Here is an 18,870-nt window from a genome sequence, read left to right as displayed (position 1 = left end):
CCGGCCTCCCTGAGAAAACGCGTTTTTGACGCGGTCGCGCCCACACTAGTCCCAATGGGTTAAATTGATTTTCCCAGCCTCGTCAATAACAAGTTACGAGTACTGTGGCACGTAAGCCGCTATCTCATAATCAATGCTCCTGCTGATGAATAACAAATGCCAACCAACGCCTGCGCTAACAAACAGTACATCCATTTCCCGGCGGAGCAGTCTCCTAATCCTCGTCGTCGGGAACCAGAACCTCATCTGGCCGAAGTCTTGGGGTAGAATTGGAATCTGCCTCAACTTGATCGTCCTCACTATCGCGATCCGTTGCTCTGCCCTTCCCTTTGTCCTTTTTCCCTTCCAGCTCCTCTTTTGGCTCATCTGGCACCTGGGGTCGAAACATCGAAGCTGTCTTCTCTCCATTGAGATCCGCTTTGTCTGAAATACCTTTAATTTCTTTGACAGGATCTTCGTCCACCTTCGGCTTGGGAGCTGGTTCGTCGAAAATGGTTGCAATGGCTCGGGTCTCAAGCGCCGCGTCGTCGGCGGTCTTGAGGACATGTTTTCTGTCACTCCAGAATTCAAGTCCAACTATCTGAGCATTTGCAGAATCAACAGCCGCCATAAGATTGTCAATCCTGCGACTCTCTGCAGCCCCTTCTGGTTTCTGTTCGTCCTCATGGGTCTGCCGGTGGCGGCGCGCTTCATCGGCAGACTTCTTAAGATATGCAAGCAGCTGCGTCCTTGAGTTCTGAAAAACCAGGAATGACATGATGTCCGGAATATGGTCCCTGAGATAATACAGCTCATCCCCTGCCTGAGTGACAAATCTTTTCACGACCTCAATCTTCTCCCGGTCGACTGTGGCAAACCTCAGGGCTTTCAGCAGACTGGCGATGTCTTTGACATCTTCGGGAGGCTGTTCCACATCGATTGTGCTTGGATAGCTCATGTAACTAGCAGGTCTAGCGGTTTTACCGGCGCCGTCAACAGCACTGACCGGACTACGGTCGCGTTTGGAATGAATTGTGAAGTAGTCACCGGTCAGATGATGAGCAGCACCCAAGCTTCCGGGTTTGTCGCGGCCCAACATGTCATCCTTCTTAACTCGTTTCCTCAACCATCGTCTTCGCCGGACAAAGGAATGAAACCAAGGGTGTGTACCGTGCCAGGAGAAGCTGCGCCCAAAGGTGAACGAGTACTGCCAACCTTCTTCGTCAACATCGTAGCTCATGTCGACATACCATGTCTTCCAAGCCCACTCCCAGCTGGGGTCCGGGACCTGCGCGTTGGTGATGTTTACAGGTGAATCATGAAAGTCCTTGTTCACCCATGGACCTGGATCGGTAGGGAGCAGGGAGGAATGCGAGTATAGGGGAATGCCACAGAAGAAGGAACCGCGCTGATTCTCGTAGAGGATGTCAATCTCATGAACCTGGTGCTTGAGCCACTTAGACTCTCGCCTCCTCTTCTCTGCGCTCTTTTGCCCTAGGTCCGTCGGCTCATTGTGTGCGAAGTCAACAGTTTCCGTTGCCTGGCCATGTTCTCGTTCGTCCTCATCTACGGTGTTAGGTCTTGACTCTGGTGTCTCTGTGGTGTCGACACTATCTCCTGTCGTGCTGAGCTGACGCTGTTGCCACTTCGCATACTTCCTCCGAGCAAGATGCTCTCGGACTGCAGTCCTGCTTGGTATTCTTGAGAGCTTGCTGGAAGTCGCACTCACTGAGCTCGGTTGAGGTGCATCTTGATCTGTGGGCCCGGTAGAGTCGATCAAGGATATTTCGTGATCGTAAGGGTCTCTGGAGGTGCCGTCGAGGGTCGCGACGCGGGTTGCGAATTTGGAGACATTGTCGGACATTCCTCGACGATTTTCTGTAAGGGATTGTGTCAGGGTCGGTTCATAATCGAATAGAGTCGAGTATGGTGCTCGGTACAGTATTAGGCAACAACTAGACTTAAAAGAAGGTCAGGAAGAAGATTTGGTGGCCACGCAGGCCTGGGGAGTTGATACAGGTTGGTTGACGTCTTTCGAGGCGCAGGCACAGCAAGTTTTTGGGAGTGCACCTGTCAACTACCCACCGAGGCCAGCACCTATGTTAGGTGGCCAGTGCACTCCAGTGGCACCCAAGGCGCAGGTGAAAAAGCTCCCCCGCATCATCATCATTGACCAGCCACAGACAGAACCAACAACCAACAGAAGCAGAAGGCAGCATCCACCCACCAATGATGTCAGTGTCAACCGCCATGCCTCTTGCTCTCTTCTCGCGCTTTCTCTGCAGCTTCAGCTTCATCATACCACACCAACCAGATCCCCAATCCTCCACTACAATCAAGCAGCTATTGAGCGATTCTCCTCCGGAAATCCGCCCTTTCTGAACCACTTCCACACCACCAAGTCATCCATCATGTCAAGACGCGGACTTACCATTGCCGGATTGGCCCTCGCGGGTGGTGCAGGTTACTACCTGTACTCGGCGGGTGGTGATCCCAAGGTTGCCCAAAAGAAGATGGAAGGTCGGTGTCAACCCTGGATCTTGTTGCCGACTTACTGACCCTGGTATAGCCGATGCGCACAAGCTGTCTGCCGAGGTGAAGCACGATCTTCCGGGCAGAGGAAAAGAAGCCGAGAAGAAGGGCGAAGTTTTTACATCACAAGCTGGCCGAGAGATCGACAAAGCTGTAAGTATAGCCATAGCCTCGCCTGAATAATGGCTCGCTGGACTTATACTGACAATTATGCACAGACTGCTGAAGCCAAAGCCAAACTCGCCGAAGCCGAAGCCAGAGCAAAGGAAGTGGGCCAAAAGACGGGTACTCAAATCAACAGTGCCATTGACAAGTTTGACAAGACGGTGGAAGACAAGGCAGCCAAAGCAAAGAGCGGAATCAGCAGCTGGTTTGGCGGCAAATAGGTCAAAATGCTCTGATTGCCTTGGTGTCGGCGCTGGGGTGATATCGTCTGTACATTGTTTCCAACGTGTCTTCCCGATCGAAGCAGCACTCAATCTCACGCCTTGTTGAAATTTACAATGCTCTCAGTGATTCTCTCCATTTTCACCAGTCAACCTGCATCTGTGTCAAGTACCTCTGTTGTAACTTGTCTGTTTGTCCTGGACCGGGACGACATCCGAAATGAAGGCGATCCTTTGACAGGCCTGATTCCAATGTGCTATCCGACTCACCAGCCAGCGATTCTGTCCTTTATCAAGGAAGTCAATTCAGGACAGACTTCGCGTCAGAAGCCGGACCGGCCCATGCAGGTACCATGGAGTCCCATCAAAGTGTGGGCACGTTCTTGCGAACCTCATCCTCAGTATCGTAAACACCCTGTTGCCTCTAACAGACCGGCGCTTCGACACTTGATTGTCTGGCGTGTCTTGCATGGAGGTGGCTATCCACTGCCAAGTCAACAAGGACTCTTCGCATCGAGTGAAATACCTACCTAGGTAGGTACCTAGTCTGATGGGCTATGCAGCCAAGACGCGTGCCAGTATGGTCGTGGTCGGACAAGCCATTCACTCCACGTCGATTTCACCCGGCCAAGGTGAAGTGATCTGATGTGTTGGCTTCATGACATGCATGAACTTGTGGGTTAACGTAGGCCCCTGCACCTCGATTTTTTTTTTCTTGAATATGCCCATTTTAGCATGAAGTCTCCCAAGTTCCGTCTCGTCTCCTTTCTCTCTTCATAGCTTTTGGTCCAGGTCAATTTACGCCTCCTAGACATCCAAGCCCAACATCAACATGTCTTTCTTCAAGAAACTCAAAGACGAAATCAAGGAGATGCTGCATGATGATGATGACAAGGACAAACAGAAGAAACAGAGTCAGAAAATGGACTGTAAGCATCGCCGTTTCTCCAGTCGAGAACAACCCCGGCTGTGAGGTGACTGACACATTTTCTCACCTTGCAGACCCTCCTACCGATCAGCATAGAGACTTCAATCAGAACTCCAACATATACAATCAATACCCACCGTACGGCCAACAACCTGGTCCTCAGTACGCACACAGCCCACCTCCTCCGCCATCCGGATATGGTCAACCTCAACCCGGTCCGCAGCTCCCTCCCGGCTGGATTGCCCAGTGGGACGCCAACTCCCAGCGATGGTACTATCTGGAGCAAGCCACTGGTCGAACACAGTGGGAACTGCCAAGCTGGAACGGGCCTCTGGCAGGCGTACCTGGGTTTCAGCAAGGGTCTGGCCATGCAATGCCCGCTGTTCCGTATATGCAAGGACACGGCGAGCATTCGAGAGAGTACTACACCGGCTCCGGTGGACAGAAAAAGGGTTCGGGAACGGGAGGCATGGTCGCTGCAGGACTTGGCGGGGCGGCTATCGGTGCTATCGCTGGGCATGCGCTGGGGGACTCGGATAGCGATGACGGTATGTTATTCCCTTCCGACATCACTTCTGCTTTGTGCTGGCAATTGTCGTTTGCGAGGGAAACAGATGGACCAGCTGACGAACAATGTGTGTATAGGAGCACGCGCTACCGCAGCAGGAGGAGCACCGTACGCACCACCACCGACTGGCGGATATCCTGCTGCCGCTCCACCCACCGAGCCGCCACTCGAGTACAACCCGGAACTCTCTTCGAGCCAGCGGTCGTCCTTGCAAGATGCCCGCGAAGATCTTGAAGAAGCCAGAGCCGAAGTCGCCGAGGATTCAGATCCGAGTAGTAGTGATGTCGAGGACTTGAGACAGGCCCAGGAGGAGTATGCGAGTGAAGTTGAAAGTGCTCACGAGGAGCTTGAGGATTGAATTTCTGGAGTGATCGATGGTCTTTGTGGCTTCTTTTACCTTGGTCAAAGCTTGTCAGGTATCGAGACTTGATAAGGGCAATTCGGACCTGAGATCGAATGGCGACCGGCATAACCACTTAGGAAAGTGCCGGTCATGCCAGTCTGGCCGAGGCACGGCAGCTGAACAGCCTGATATTGAGCTCCTTTCCGCGCATAGCTGAGTAGTGGGTCTCATCTACAGTAGGGACTTGCTCATGAGCACTTTCTCTCCATCTTCTAACCACGCGCGCTCCTTCCATCCCGTCTTTTGGAGGATGGTGAACATCTTGCCGAATTTCCCAGGATACGTGCATACGCTCAGTTCGTGGACACCGTGTCTTCGCGCGTGTTGCTCGATAGCCATCATTAGAGCGGCAAATATGCCCGTGCCGCGTGCTTGTTCAGCCACGCCGGCAAGCCAGATGCGTAGTGTCTGACTAGGTAGAGAACTGTCGGACTTGGGATGCAAGAATATGAAGCCAACCGGCCTTCCCTCTGTGGACGAAGGGTTAGAGTCTCTGGCATAGAGCAAGACAGAGGTCGGCTGGGATAGACGCTTGTGCCATTCGTCCAGAGACGAGTGGTGAGTTGGTGATGAGGATGCTGTGTTGAAGATCTTATTGGAGAGGGAAAGAATGGGTTCAATGGTGCCTTTGGAAGCGCTTGCATCCAGACTGTGAACGACGAGGTCGTTGACATGAGCCATTCTGATTCGTTTCCAAGACCCCTAATAAAGAGCGAGACCGCCTACCCGGTCACTTTGACCGTGATAGTACAAGTATTCATGCCAGGAGAATGATGTCTATGGCCAGAAAGCGGCTGCATGCCAAGGCTCCCACCTCGAACGTAGCAGTGACACTTTGGAAGGGCGAGATCGAGTCTATCCCAGGGGAAGAGGAAGGACTCTGTGGATGGTAGTGGAAAGAAAGCGCGTCTCTGCAGGACTTGGGTCTCCACGTCGTCCAATCAGATCAAGCGCGTCCAGGCCGGCCACACCGCAGCGCGATGATGGGCGCGTCGCCCACAATCATCTGCTTGGGCGCTTCAGCACCTCCTTGTGCCGGTTGCGAAATCTGCATTGAGTGCACTGTATGGAGCCGCTGATGCCGCGTACGTCGATCGGCCCTTGCTTGCGCCAATCCATTCCCATCTGGTGTACTTTCGGCGACAGTAAGCAGGAGGAGTTGTCCCACAGGCTGGGAAGACCTGTCTGAAGGCCATAATAGTACAATCTATACAGACCTCACTAACAACATAATATCGTCAAAGTCGAGGTTGGTCGATAAACATAACATGTCCACCACCGGGGAACGCTTTCAATCCGACCTTCCTGCTGGAATCGCCAATGCGACTCTCTTCAAACATATCCTTGGCATCGTCTACTCTGCGGACTCTCTTCTCAATGGTATCCTCGAATGCCATGGCTGAGATACCCTCGACGCTCAACCGCGCCACCATATCCCTTGCAACGGGAGAATTGTGCCGCCATGCACGGACGAGCAGCACCAAGCCAAATACGACGTACAGCAAGTTACTGCCAACAAGAAACCCAAAGGCAGCCGTGCTCATCTTCGTGATGAGCATATCCTTGCGTGTAGCTTCGGCCATGTTCGTCCTCGGGGACATCACGCTGCCAATTAAAGTCAACGAGTCCGCAGAATGCGAGTTTGCGAAGCTCCGAGCAAGGCCAGCCGCGGTGGATGACAGGCTAGCGACACTTTGAGCTTGAGACAGGCTGGGGATGCCGACCGCTTGCATGCCATGAGACAGCTCGGTGATGCTGCCGTTCCGCGTGGCAGTATAGTCGAACGACTTGATCGTGCCGTTGATCCATGTGTAAGAGACATTATAGGAGGTGACCGAACAATTGAGAGTGTATGCCAAAAAACCACCCCTAACCGAAAACATGTCGCCATCACTGGCAAGACTTTTGCCTGTGGAGCCGGTCTGCACTGGGACAAGCCCTGCAGTGGCGAGATAAATAGGATTGAGCAGTTTGTCATCTGGGAGGGCGAGTTGACCGGGCGCACCACCGTTGCTCACAGTGCCCCCGATTGAATTATAAATTTGTCCAAGGTAGGATCAGAGAAGTATGCATATTGGAAATTCCTATCACTCTTGACGTTGAAATCCGGGGTGATTGAGTCGGTATGCGCTCAGAGGACAGTATCGCTTGAGATATTTGGCGATGCTCCGAGGACACCGCGGAAGTTGTTGGTACAATTGAACATAACAAAGCTGTCGGCTGAAGTGGGCCCCTCAGACATCCTTACATGGCATTGCCCTGTAGATGGCGAACACTGAGTGGAGACACCAACAGTTGTAGCCTGGTAGTCCACGTCTGGAGGTATCTCGGTGGTCTGCGGCATCAATACGAGGAGATCACCGTTCCCGAGGCGCTGATCCTGCAACGTCCATATGGCATTGCGCGAAGATACATTATGCTGGAGTGCAATGATCTCTCCAGAGTTCCGGGCATTGACGTTGGCTCCAACACTGGCGTCCGCGATGACTGTGCAGGGCAAACCCTGGTTCGTGCTTCTATCGAAGCCAACGCAATCATTGACCAGACCACGACCAAAGCCGAAGCCGGGTATCGATTCGATGGACACTTTGCTGTAAGGTGTCGTCGAGGTGAATGTATGTATTGCAGTGTCGGCGCCGAATATCAGGGCTGATAGGACAGAACTGATGACCATAACCAAAGCAGACCGGGTCAGAAGGCGAGGTTGATTCGCCTTGACGTTGCTCAGACGATACATGATGTACTTGCGAAGCTCGTCAAAGGACCCTGTGGAAAGACCGACCAACATGCTTAGCTGATGAGGGGTGGGAAGTTGTCTGACATTGTCTTGAGTCGTGGTTGATGCGAGCATGCAGGCTGTGGGGACGTGCCAGAGTGCCATCAAGCTTCCGAGCAACATTGGCGCAAGCGTGCTGCTCCATGACGCAATGAACACCAGTCTGGTAGCTGGGAAGTTGACGAGGATGGACGAAGGGTCCGATGGCAACGACTGCTGGGTTCCGAACAGGAAAGTACTGTCATTGGAGACCCTATGCATAAAGGCCAACGCCAAAAGAGCGCCCGTAAATGCAAGAATTGGCAATCCTACTATCGAGGACGTCCAGAATAGGCCAATATTCGAGAACCGGTTCACAGCTCTTGTTGATGTTACTGAATCATATGATAACTCTCTTGTCAGCGGACCCTCTTTGTTCGAGCCATATCGTGGTTGGGTATGATCGAGTTCTTCGAATTTCAAAGTGCCCACGCGGCGATGTCGCGAGGGTGTGGAAAAATTCAGCAAAGATGACCTTCGAGATTGTCGTATGAATGGATTTGGTGGGCGGACGATGTTGTCAATATGTACTTGATCCCTGTGGCTCGCCATTGTTGCTGCTGTGACTTGTGTGCGAGTGACCCATATCTATAGCTTCAAATTAGACGTCCATAGCATCAGCCACAATGACCATATGGAAGAAACTAGTATGTTTCGACATGTGGTCGGCAAGGTGGCCGTTTACAAATATCTGCCCATTGGTGGCGAATGCACGATATGCACGTTGAAACGCTGACACCGTACACGGTAGGCGCTTAACCAAAAACCTCACCAAAACCGTCATATGAGCATCGAGCAAATATCCAAGTGCCCCCGTGATGGGTAGCTCCATGCAGCGCACCAGGTACCTGATGCACTTCGAGCGTCAATGGAGGGCACTGAACTGGTCTGTTCGTGGGCTTTGGGACAGTGCCAGAGCATCAAGCGTGCGAGGCGAGGGACGCTCGTCATTGCGGGTTTGGCCGACAGGAACATGGAAGCAAGTCCATCGCACCGTGTGTTGGTGACTTTGGGCTCAGTCTGCGTGTGTGACAATCACAAGACACGACATTCTTGGTAGGGTGGGTTGGTATTCGGAGGAGGTAGGAAGTTGGCCATCGATGTCCTACCTGGTTTCAGTCTTTCCGAAGTTGAGACACACCTGATATTGTAAGCCCCAGGGATTTCTCTGTTGCTTCGTGTTCGCGCATCTTGGCCCAAACGACTTCCCGAAAGACCGATTCGTGAAAGTCGCCTTGGTCTTTGAGGGCTTCAATCCTGATTGCAAGCATGATAAGTCTGATGCCTCTTTTGAATTTCTCCTTCGCAATGTAAGCTCTGACCTCTGGTATCAGATTTTGGTCACTGATTCCACATTTTCCTGTGATCCACGGATGTTCAAGGGCTTCTTGAGCCGAAGCTCTTCTCTCAGGATCCGGCTGGAGCAGCGTCAGTATGAAATCCTTGCTCGACTGGGAAACATCCTTCCAGTATCGGTCATGGAAAACGACTCGGCCACTTCTACATTCCTCGACCATGTCTGCAAGATTTTCCGACCGCCAGGGAGAGTAGCCGCAGAGCAGGGTGTAGGTGATGACGCCCAGAGACCACATATCAGCGGGTTTGCCATGGCCCTGCTTGAGCATGACCTCGGGCGAAGCGTAGCCGAAAAGTCCGGCCATATCATTCAGCTTTTCGTGACCCGGGACAAACTTGACGCTGTTGAACCCGACTAGTAGGAGCTTAGAATCCTCCCCTCTGCTTTCGTAAACAAAATTTTCCGGGCACAGACCTACAATGCGTCAGCTGTGTAAACAGAGGAACCTTCGAACGCAACATACAGCGGTGGACTATTTCACGTCCGTGAAGATAGTTTATAACGTCGAGTGCTTGTTTCATCGTTCGTATAGCGTCTCCCTCAGTCAATTTGCCCATGTCACAGATTCGGTCAAAGAGTTCTCCACCAGTCCCCAGCTGGATCACCATGTAGAACTTGTCCTGCTCATAAGATCAGCATTGAGCGTCTCCCGGGTCTGGACCATACTCACACGGGACTCGAACCAGTCTATGAGTTCTGCAATGTTCGGATGACGCAGAGTACGTAGCAGTCGTATGCGCTGGTAAACTTCATCTTCCTTGCCCTTTACACTTTTCTTGAGAATGATCTTCACCGCAACCTTGGTGCCGTTGATCTCTGCCTCCCGAACGATTGCAGACGAACCTGCGCCGATGGTCTTGCCAAAAGTGTACTGCGACTTCTTTGCGTAGGAATCGGGTTGAAAAATAGTAGATAAGGTTGGTTTGGCATTCGTGGGAGGTATAGTGTCGTTCTTTTGTTCGCTCTCCCGAGCAATGGTCTCCAGGAACCCAGGAACCTCCTGCCGAGCGTCGATGAGTATGTTTGCAAGTTCACGCGCGATGCTGACGTTGTCGCGATTGAAAAAAGTGGTTGCCACAGCCGGTCTCTGTGTGGGATCGACGTGGCTAACACGAGAGGCATAGTTGTCAATGTCGTCGGAAAGATCGTAGCTGATAACTTCGGATACCTTAGGGAGATGAACAGTTGAAGTAGTGTTGTCGCAAACGACCACAATTGAGCCCGGCCTGAAACCTGGAAATATACCACCATGATAAGCGATTGCCGAGCAGCCCTGGGCTCTGAGAAAATCAGACAGTGAATCAGCTGCACCTTCGGTCTGGACAAAGACCAAAGTCGAATGGGCCAAGGAAGACTTGACTTTCTCGAGCAATGCCGAACTCTTGTCAACATTTTCCACATACTCGACCTTCTGGTTAACAACCTGCTTGGGGTATACGGTTGTGCCAAATACTCTGTGCACAAACTTTCGCCCTGAAGATAAGCAACATGGATCAGTCTTCATCTTCTCAACTAACGCCACGAATGTCAAAGCCAAATGAAGGGCAAATAAAAGGAAATCGTTCTAACGGACACTTGGTCCGAGTTAGAGATCGCTTTCCACCCGCGGGCTTAGATTCGAGTAATGTGAGTTCGAGAGAATTGGAAAAATACTCACATCTGCCGGGGGTCTTTGAGCCGGCTCTATCCTTTTCATATCGGTCGGGGACAGCCTCATTCTGTTGGACGTTGAAATCTGTGGCATCGGCAGCTGAGGGATGGCTCCTAGTCGCATTAGCAGAATGAAGTGAAGTTCATGGTGTCAATTGTCCTTACGATCTATTCTCTCTGGCGGAGTCGGACGCAGGTGCCTGACTCTGGGCCATCCTCACACCAACTTCCAGGCGGCCGACAAGTGGTGCTACTCTGTCAGGAGGAAATTCGGAAAGAATCCTGTCACGTAAATCCACCCACATAGCTCTCAGGAGGTCTTCCTCTGTAATTGCGAGAACAGCTAGTTCGGTTGCTTCGATAGCTTCACCATGAAGGTCGTGCGGAGATAACCTTCGAAGTCTGCTTATATGGTCAATAAGCAGTACCGCTCTGAGCTCCTTTTGACCTGCTGCCATATCTATCGCCATCCTCGCTACTCTGACTGCTTCTTCAAGATCTGTCCAGTCATCATTAAACAGCGCTCGCCAGTCAAGTATGCCGCTGAGGTTGAGCAGATATAGTGAGCGGAAGGTCTCATCGGCGGTATCATTGGCCGCTGCTCGCGTTATAGTGAGTTGGTGGTCCAAGGCATGCACATTGTTGCTCGGCACGTAGTCTATCGGATCCAGGCGCATGTTGGTTGGGGCCATGTTCAACCACTTCTGCAGAATACTTCGTCTCACTGAAGACCATTGGTGTCCGTGAGCTGTCAAAAGTCAGTTCAACCACTCCAGAACGAGGTTGCAAGTTATATACCTTTCCAGTCATAGCAGGCGGACCATAATTTTACGAACGTGGGAGGTGGATGCTGTTCTGCTTCGTCTGCCCCGGATCCGTCCTGATCATTGTCTTCAGTTGCGTTGATATTGTCAGTTTCGGACTCCGAATCCGCCTCGTCTTGCTCAAGTCTAGCAGTTTGGCTGTTCCGCGCTAAGCGAGCAGCTAATGCCCGCCGTGCACGCGATGGCGGAATATTAAGGGGCGCTGGTGGAGGCGGTATTAAGGATGGTGTAGACTGGTCCTGATCGAACTGCATCATCAGCCTGAAAACCAGCACATTCATGTCAGTCGTCAACTCACATCCATACTGGGGCGACGGGATGAGTCCTGAGAGACTGGCGAATGTCGACGCATACTTAATTCATCGGCATCGATTAATGAGGAAGCTTCTGCAACGTCAGAGCCTCGCGCGGAATCGAAGTCGTCAGATGCAAGGTGAGGATGCTCTTCGTCTCGCCGGATGTCAATATCTGACAAGGCAGCTGATCCGACAGGCTGGTCTGTGGAGCTGGAGCTGGAGGCGGTTGCAGTGTTGGAAGTATTATGACCCATTTGAGCATTAGATGTCTTCTGAGAGCCAGCTTCATCGAAATACTCATTTCGAATGAACAACTCTCCAGGCTCTGTTTCCGGTTCTGCAGATCCGAGTGATATGTTCAAATACGCTATATCCCTGTCATCAGGCGACTTTAGGTCCAGCTCTTCGCCCTCGTCTGTTGTGACGGTGCGGTCGAGCCTTTCGAACCAGCTCTCGACAGAGTTACCTTGCAATGGCCTAGACTGATCCTGCGCCCATGGGAGGGATTCCAAAGAGAAGTCATGAATGTGATCACCAACGTGGTCAATAAGGTCATCCACCAATATGGCCCCATTCTTGTCCTCGGGCCGAAAATAGCATAAAGGGCAAAATTCAAGCGGGGGTGGCGAGGTTCGGTGGCTAATCCTTCGCAAGGTGGCCAGCTGGGTAGCAGAAACCGCGTCTCCATGCTCTTGCACTGTGTGGAGCTCAAACTCGGTAACGGACGGGAATGTCAAGGATTGACCAGCTTTGCTGCATGCCATGCAATCCCAATACTCGGCTGCGCAATGATTCTGGAATAGGTGGGATTTCCAGGCGTCTTTGGTCTTGTAGAAAACAACCGGAGTCGGGCAGGATGGGAACGGACAGGTATAGGGAGCCAAATCTTCGGATACATGCTTCCTACCAGGGTTAGCTGTGTGAGTATCAAGCGGCCTATCTGGGTGGTTGCCAATACCTCCATCGATTGCGTTCAGCCAGCGCCGCCGGCAGTGTCTGTAGGCAGCAGGGACACGTAAAGCCCATCAACCCGATCACGGGAGGAGGTCGGGGATACTCTAGTTTTTGCGCTGTCGTTGAGATGACGGTAGCCGTCTGTGGAGCAGGACGAGGCGTTTGGAGAGCCTCCTGATTGAGTCGAACTGTGCCGGCAGATACAGAAGTTGCCGCCATTGAGGCTAGGTCGCGGGAGTGCTTCAAGGCGTTTCCTTCTGGCGCCACTGTGTTCCCAGAGCGGGCTGAACCGGATGGCCTGGTCGGCTGGGCCTCAGGTTGCTCGACATCGATGTCAGGAGGTTGGGGTATAGTCCTGTACGCTAGCTTCTTCCCGTGTTTACGGGCAGAGACAAAACGATGGCGTCGTCGCAGGTTTGCATGAATTAGATTCTCTTGTTCCTTCGACACCTGGAAAATCAGAAGGTGAGGATTTGGTCCTGAATGATTGATAGAACTCCGTTGTTGGTCGTCGAGCGCATCAACGTTCAGGACTAGTGTCTGGATAAAGCTCCTCAAACTGCCATCCTTCATCTTGTCATCACTAACATTTGCAAGCTGCCTAAGCGCTTGGTCGATTAGTAACATGAGAGACAAGTGGTGTCGAAAGTCGTCATAATCGTCAGGATTGAAAGATGCATCCGCTTTTTGCAATCTTGCATTCGTACCGAACTTCCGAATGGCGAACCCAACTCTGATTAACTGATCCAGTACTGACTCCACGTTCTCGATAGCATCAGTTAGGGGGACGCGTCGGGACGAGTTCCTTTCCCGCTGAGACGAAAGTCTGTCCGACGATGTCGATGAAGAGCTACTCTGTGTAGAGCTGTTCTCACTATCGTTGTCGGTAGCATCACCCAGGGATGTAGCGTCATGTTCCTGGGCGGCTTCTGTCTGTGCACCTGCGAGGGTTAGTTATGCAGGGCGCGCTACGGGCATGACGCATCGCTGACTTGAATCTCTGCAACGATCAACAAGGGTGCGCAGTGTTTTCAGGAGACCCTGGACAATAGCATAGGCTTCAGGGTGGGACATGAGCCGCCTGTCAAGGGAGGCCAGAGGATGCGCAGAAGCGCCGACACCAGCATCCCATAGATTGAAATCGGCTAGACGGTTCTCGGCCCACTCATCTTCCATCAGACGGCTGATGGAGAGACATTCGGTGAAGCTCTGCCGACAAGCATTCGCGGCTCTGGAGAGTTCTTGAGGGATGATGTCGGAGGCAGCCATCCTTGTCAGGCATCATCGTGAATGGACATGTCAACCCGGGTTGTTGGCGGCCTAGGAGTATCCAGGTAGAGAGGCCAATGTTACATAACTGATTTGATCCTAGACGGCTGATTCCAAGGCTGAAGCTGAAGTTTTGAGGGAAAGCTGCCCCACGGAGAGGAGCGAAGGCAACAGGCGCTGGTGCAGAAAAAGTAACTCTGTCTGACAATGAGCATTTGAACCAGAAGAGGGCTTGGCACGACGGAAGTCGCCCCATCTCGTGGACGCAGCAGAGCCGCAGACCTTCGTCAGACGAATCCTTTTATTTTGGTGGCTTAGTAGCTGATGCTAGGCTCTAGCTGCGGCTGCGGCTACAGGCAAGTGGCAGCGGCGTCAACCGCAGACTCCATTCCTCACCACCTCATCTCTCGAGTCTCCATCCTGCCAGCGCTTTGACGCATCCTCGAAATAGGATACCGGCATCGTCAGAGGTAACCATTATGATACAGAATGACTTGTGGAACCTCGCTCAAGACTTTACCCTCAAATTATCGCTCCTAGTCCACACCTTGATCCACCAGAGGAACCCGACGAAGCGAGATGTGAACCTTAGTGTCCTGGCGGGCACTCTCTTCACCATTTCGAGCGGCTTGTCGGCGCCCTTGCCCGTGTACGAAGAGAAGTTGTCGCAAAAGCTCGATAGCCTTCTATCCCATCTGGAGGCCATTTGCCTCGTGCGTTTTACTAGAGCCCATGTCATTTTTTGCCGGACACGGGGCCTGACTCGACTTGAGCCCGTGAGATTCGCTAACGTTTGCATTCGCAGTTTCCGAATCAGCCACCTCTCGGCGACATCAGGCAGCGCTTCCACACCCTACGCTGCCTCCTCTCGCCTTCGGATGAAGGACATGCCCTTCTGAAACGCAGCCTCAAGAAGTTTGCGGCACAGCCCGTCCACATTACGATCACGCAAATAGATGACTTGAAACGTTTTGCTCCAAACATTGAAGATGAAATTGAACACAATATAACGCCTCTGGAACTCTCATACGGCTCCCAAGACTATCCAGCGCGGGTGAACAAGAGCCTGTACACTGTTTTGCAACAACATGCCCTTTGCGCGTGCGCTCCAGTCGATTCTCCTCCCACGTTGCACAAGAGGCATCAAACTCGATTGCAACTAACATGTAATCTACCCGCGATTGGAAACGATATCACCTTCAACACGCTGGTGTCCAGAAAACCTATTACCTATGCCGATGACAATGAAGAGTTTCCGTGGCAGAAATTGCAGTTCAATGTTCCAAGGTAGCTCTCATTTGCTCCTGTGCTCTGACTGTCTTTTCAGCGACAGACTAATCCATTACTTAGGCGCACCGTGAAATTTCAAGAAAGGTCGGTCGACAATGACATTGAACGCCGCACCTCAGGAGACCACGAGCCCTCGACGACGATCGACCGGGGACGCTTCTGTTCCTTGCTCGGCATGGACTATGGACGTGGCCGCATACGATTGAAAATTCAGAATGAGACGTTGATACACCTCTCGGAACCGGATAGAAAGCTTGATGAGCATGCAAAGCGCGTTGCACACTTACCAAGCATATCTCTAGCAGAGATGTTGCAGAACTATCGGATGACTTCCAAGAACAAAATCCTACTGGCATACGTCCTGGCCCGGTCTGTTTGGCAATTTTACAATTCTGATTGGATGAAAGCGCAGTGGTCGCCCGATTGCATCCATTTTATGTGGGAGCAAACATCCAACACAAACCAGCGGGCGGTAGATCCAGGATATCCTTACTTGGCATGCACCATCGATGAATCTGCAGGCGATAGCTCAATCGAGTATTGCAGCAAACATAGCGTCTACCATCGATATCCGTTGATACTTGCGCTGGGAGTCCTGCTCATTCGAATCTGTCAGAACCAACCTCTGAACACCCCACGCCATGATGAAGCTTTAGAGACACAGGTGAATACAGACTTCTTCTATGGTCAAGATCTTCTTGAGAATGAATCATGGCCAGACCTGGATCTCAATGTCCAGGCAAAGAAGACCTACAAGAGTGTAGTCAAAGCTTGTCTGAACCACGAGACCTTCAAGCAGACGGGCGAATCTGACATACCCAACCGTCGGGAAATCTTGTGGAAAGTTGCTGTTTACCCACTAGCCAGGTTGGCCGCAGCCATGGGGTGGCTATGGCTTGATGATGGCCAGATCCATCGTGTCGATGCTGGAAACATACCCGGCCAACAAAAGAGTGAGACGTTAAATAAAGGCAACTCCCCGGCGACTTTGTTATATATACATACTGTGGCGAAGACAGCTCCCTCTGGCGCGTCCACGTCCAGTGGAGAAGTGGCTGGGTATGTTAACTTCCAAACGTCGTTTTCTTCATTGTCTAGACTGCTGACCATATCCAGTGCGGAGTCGAGAAAATGGTTGAACGATATCCAATTTTCAGATTTCAACGTGGAAATGGTTGCAAGATTCCGAAATACTCCCAGGATCAAAGTCGCCGTTCTAGATACTGGTTATGATCCGGGTAGTATATTCTTTACTGACCCAGACCGCAAAAGCCGCATTCGGAGGTGGAAGGACTTTGTCGAAGAAACCTCCAAAGAACGCCAAGACGTTGATGGACATGGCACCCATGTGCTCTCCTTGGTGATGACAGTGGCACCGATTGCAGATTTGTATGTGGCACGAATAGCTAAAGGCCGAGCTGCAGGAGACCTCTCGAGCGCCAGTGACAGAATTGCAAAGGTGCGTTCCTTGCTCTCACCCTAAGCTCGGGGCCACGTCAAGTTAACCAAGTTGCCAGGCAATCAAACATGCCGTGGAGAAATGGGATGTCGACATCATTGTAATGTCGTTCGGTTTCCCCGAAGAACAGCCTCAGATCACGAAAGCTATCCTCAATGCCCAATTGACCAAAGAAGGCCGTATACTGTTCTTTGCAGGCGCAGCAAACGAGGGTGGCAACCTACCGGAAATGTTCCCGGCCAAGGATGTGCATGTAATTGCTATCCGAGGCAGCAACGAGAAGGGGTATCTGCAAGACTTCAATCCTCCCCCAAGCTTCTCTGGGCTTGACTGCTTCATGACGCTAGGTAAGGATGTGCCTGGTGCAGCACTCAGTCTTGTCGGCGGTGATACTGTGCCCAGGTCGGGTACATCGACGGCAACTCCGATTGCCGCAGGGATTGCGGCCCTCTTGCTGGGCTATGCACGTGTTCACGAGGCTGAGCTGAGGACAGCTTTGGCCGCCGAGAAGTTGGCCAAATTGCACTCGATGGCAGGGATTTGCTCCATGTTTCAGAGCATGTCGACTCGAATGACAGAGAAATGTTACTATCTGTCGCCCAACAAGTTCATTTTCGGTAGCCACGATCATAGGTTAACCATGATCAAGTGGTCGTTGTCGCAAGATGCCGTCCGTTGACAATTGGCATATCATCTCCAATGAATATTTGATGAACAGTTTTTCCGATATCCCCACGGGCGATCATCCTGATAGTATGCTATATGGTGCGTATATGCGAATAGTCCATCGGTAGCGGACATTGAGCGGCAGGTGCCGGACTCTTATATCACTGAGGTGTAAGCACGTCTGCAATGCGGCGGGCGCCACGTGTACGTACCCAATAAGAGCCCTCAGCTCGCTTTACACTAGGCAGACCTCTCTGTATTGATAGCACTATTTCAACCTGGATGGTGACACCAGTCGTCAGGCATCACGGCCACAATGAAAACATTCATACTAGCACCGAATTTTACGTACCATCCGGATACATCGATATGTATGGGCGACATCATCGCGGATCCCAGCGATCCAACGAAGCCCCTGAGCAGCCTATCGAGGGCAGACCTCGAGGCTGTGACGCATATGGATTATGATGCGGAGCTTAACAAGACCACGTCGACCTTGTTTGGCGGTAGTATCTGGGCCACATTCCTGCAGACAGCCTCAGTCAAACTCCATGGGGAAGTGAAGAACGACGCCACGACAAAATACACGATTGACCGCCTCGAAACGATCTACTACAAGAAGCAACCGACCGACGATCAGGCAGCGCAATGGGTCCTGGAGCCAAGGGTAGCGGCTGCCATCAATTCAGGCCTCGTTCGCAAAAAGCCCGTCTACATGGTCTCGGCACTCAAGATAGCCAGGGGGTTCCGGGTGGCCAGCGGGGTATCGGCGTCAAGAAGTGCAGGTGTAGGCGCAGCAGCACCAGTCACACCTGAAGTCGGACTCGGCGCCGACGTCGATGTGACGCGCTCTCGATCGGCGGAGCAATCCTTTCGCTCGACCGAGGACATTGTCTTCGCATACCAGCTTCACGTCATTGCGCACAAAGGCTGGCGGCAGGACCAGGCCGCTATTGGAGTCTACAAGTCCAAGGCCGCCTTCCTGAGCGAGGACAAAACCGAGGCTGAAAGTGGAAAGAAGGCGGTGGAAGCGAGTGCGGCAAACGAGCAGGACGTTCGTCACGCTTTCAGTGAGGATATGGTTGAGGATGTGCTCGAGGCTGTGGATGGGGAGGAGCCCGTTCAATGCATTGTTTTCAGAGAGCCGCCTCCGGAAGAAGAGTCGGAGGAGGAGGAGGATGATGATGATTGATAGGCGTCCGCAACTTCGGATCGAAGTCTTGTCTGTTCCGGCCGAGGATTGCACATTGGCATCTGCAACAGTTCCATCCACCCCGTGATAGACACTTACTTCATAATGTCGTCGAGCAGGCTTCCATCTCCGAACCTGGGGAAAGGTGGACGGACGGTTTCTCAACCAACCAACTCCCTTCCCGGCTTGCTTCAAGCATAGGTAGGTAACTCTGTAGAGAGGGCCAAAAAGAGGTTTGCCAGATCTGTGTCGAAGCCATGACTTCAATATATGAATGCTCGGTGGTCCCGACTGTGAAGAAT

General features: G+C 52.1%; 9 protein-coding genes across 9 annotated transcripts; 4 read left to right on the top strand and 5 right to left on the bottom strand.

Moving 5' to 3' along the window:
* Nucleotides 1-12: 12 nt before the first annotated feature.
* PV05_06858 (uncharacterized protein) lies at nucleotides 13-2,031 on the bottom strand. The gene has a single exon (XM_013459633.1). It carries the CDS (start codon nucleotides 1,841-1,843, stop codon nucleotides 215-217), a length of 1,629 nt encoding a protein of 542 aa, XP_013315087.1. The 5' UTR covers nucleotides 1,844-2,031; the 3' UTR covers nucleotides 13-214.
* A 176-nt stretch (nucleotides 2,032-2,207) lies between these two features.
* Nucleotides 2,208-3,043, top strand: PV05_06857 (uncharacterized protein). The gene is made up of 3 exons (XM_013459632.1): nucleotides 2,208-2,499; nucleotides 2,549-2,664; nucleotides 2,730-3,043. The coding sequence occupies exons 1-3, from the start codon at nucleotides 2,391-2,393 to the stop codon at nucleotides 2,895-2,897; spliced, it is 393 nt and encodes a 130-aa protein (XP_013315086.1). The 5' UTR covers nucleotides 2,208-2,390; the 3' UTR covers nucleotides 2,898-3,043.
* A 686-nt stretch (nucleotides 3,044-3,729) lies between these two features.
* Nucleotides 3,730-4,751, top strand: PV05_06856 (uncharacterized protein; the record flags this gene model as incomplete). The annotated part of the gene is made up of 3 exons (XM_013459631.1): nucleotides 3,730-3,826; nucleotides 3,900-4,373; nucleotides 4,471-4,751. 3 exons carry the CDS (start codon nucleotides 3,730-3,732, stop codon nucleotides 4,749-4,751), a joined length of 852 nt encoding a protein of 283 aa, XP_013315085.1.
* A 146-nt stretch (nucleotides 4,752-4,897) lies between these two features.
* On the bottom strand, nucleotides 4,898-5,736 carry PV05_06855 (uncharacterized protein). The gene has a single exon (XM_013459630.1). The coding sequence runs from the start codon at nucleotides 5,475-5,477 to the stop codon at nucleotides 4,968-4,970; it is 510 nt and encodes a 169-aa protein (XP_013315084.1). The 5' UTR covers nucleotides 5,478-5,736; the 3' UTR covers nucleotides 4,898-4,967.
* Nucleotides 5,737-6,034: 298 nt separating this feature from the next.
* On the bottom strand, nucleotides 6,035-6,679 carry PV05_06854 (uncharacterized protein; the record flags this gene model as incomplete). Its single annotated transcript, XM_013459629.1, has 1 exon — nucleotides 6,035-6,679. One exon carries the CDS (start codon nucleotides 6,677-6,679, stop codon nucleotides 6,035-6,037), a length of 645 nt encoding a protein of 214 aa, XP_013315083.1.
* A 248-nt stretch (nucleotides 6,680-6,927) lies between these two features.
* Nucleotides 6,928-8,163, bottom strand: PV05_06853 (uncharacterized protein; the record flags this gene model as incomplete). The annotated part of the gene is made up of 1 exon (XM_013459628.1): nucleotides 6,928-8,163. The coding sequence occupies one exon, from the start codon at nucleotides 8,161-8,163 to the stop codon at nucleotides 6,928-6,930; it is 1,236 nt and encodes a 411-aa protein (XP_013315082.1).
* A 563-nt stretch (nucleotides 8,164-8,726) lies between these two features.
* Nucleotides 8,727-13,961, bottom strand: PV05_06852 (uncharacterized protein; the record flags this gene model as incomplete). The annotated part of the gene is made up of 9 exons (XM_013459627.1): nucleotides 8,727-9,382; nucleotides 9,432-9,588; nucleotides 9,639-10,441; nucleotides 10,626-10,732; nucleotides 10,784-11,366; nucleotides 11,417-11,690; nucleotides 11,741-12,641; nucleotides 12,697-13,633; nucleotides 13,685-13,961. 9 exons carry the CDS (start codon nucleotides 13,959-13,961, stop codon nucleotides 8,727-8,729), a joined length of 4,695 nt encoding a protein of 1,564 aa, XP_013315081.1.
* A 479-nt stretch (nucleotides 13,962-14,440) lies between these two features.
* PV05_06851 (uncharacterized protein) lies at nucleotides 14,441-17,389 on the top strand (the record flags this gene model as incomplete). Its single annotated transcript, XM_013459626.1, has 5 exons — nucleotides 14,441-14,674; nucleotides 14,767-15,248; nucleotides 15,312-16,310; nucleotides 16,368-16,710; nucleotides 16,769-17,389. 5 exons carry the CDS (start codon nucleotides 14,441-14,443, stop codon nucleotides 17,387-17,389), a joined length of 2,679 nt encoding a protein of 892 aa, XP_013315080.1.
* Nucleotides 17,390-17,692: 303 nt separating this feature from the next.
* Nucleotides 17,693-18,568, top strand: PV05_06850 (uncharacterized protein; the record flags this gene model as incomplete). The annotated part of the gene is made up of 1 exon (XM_013459625.1): nucleotides 17,693-18,568. The coding sequence occupies one exon, from the start codon at nucleotides 17,693-17,695 to the stop codon at nucleotides 18,566-18,568; it is 876 nt and encodes a 291-aa protein (XP_013315079.1).
* Nucleotides 18,569-18,870: the final 302 nt, after the last annotated feature.

The sequence above is a fragment of the Exophiala xenobiotica genome (assembly GCF_000835505.1).
Source record: "Exophiala xenobiotica strain CBS 118157 unplaced genomic scaffold supercont1.4, whole genome shotgun sequence".
NCBI classification, from domain to species: domain Eukaryota; kingdom Fungi; phylum Ascomycota; class Eurotiomycetes; order Chaetothyriales; family Herpotrichiellaceae; genus Exophiala; species Exophiala xenobiotica.
Note: the sequence above shows the minus strand (reverse complement) of the source record. Positions and strands in the feature narration are given on the sequence as shown.

What these genes read in the sequence shown, in the direction of transcription:
- PV05_06858 (XM_013459633.1), bottom strand. Translation starts at nt 1,843, where the DNA reads ATGTCCGACAATGTCTCCAAATTCGCAACCCGCGTCGCGACCCTCGAC.
- PV05_06855 (XM_013459630.1), bottom strand. Translation starts at nt 5,477, where the DNA reads ATGGCTCATGTCAACGACCTCGTCGTTCACAGTCTGGATGCAAGCGCT.
- PV05_06857 (XM_013459632.1), top strand. Translation starts at nt 2,391, where the DNA reads ATGTCAAGACGCGGACTTACCATTGCCGGATTGGCCCTCGCGGGTGGT. An exon ending in TGCCCAAAAGAAGATGGAAG is followed by an intron (nt 2,500 to 2,548) that starts GTCGGTGTCAAC and finishes ACCCTGGTATAG; the next exon opens with CCGATGCGCACAAGCTGTCT. An exon ending in GCCGAGAGATCGACAAAGCT is followed by an intron (nt 2,665 to 2,729) that starts GTAAGTATAGCC and finishes AATTATGCACAG; the next exon opens with ACTGCTGAAGCCAAAGCCAA.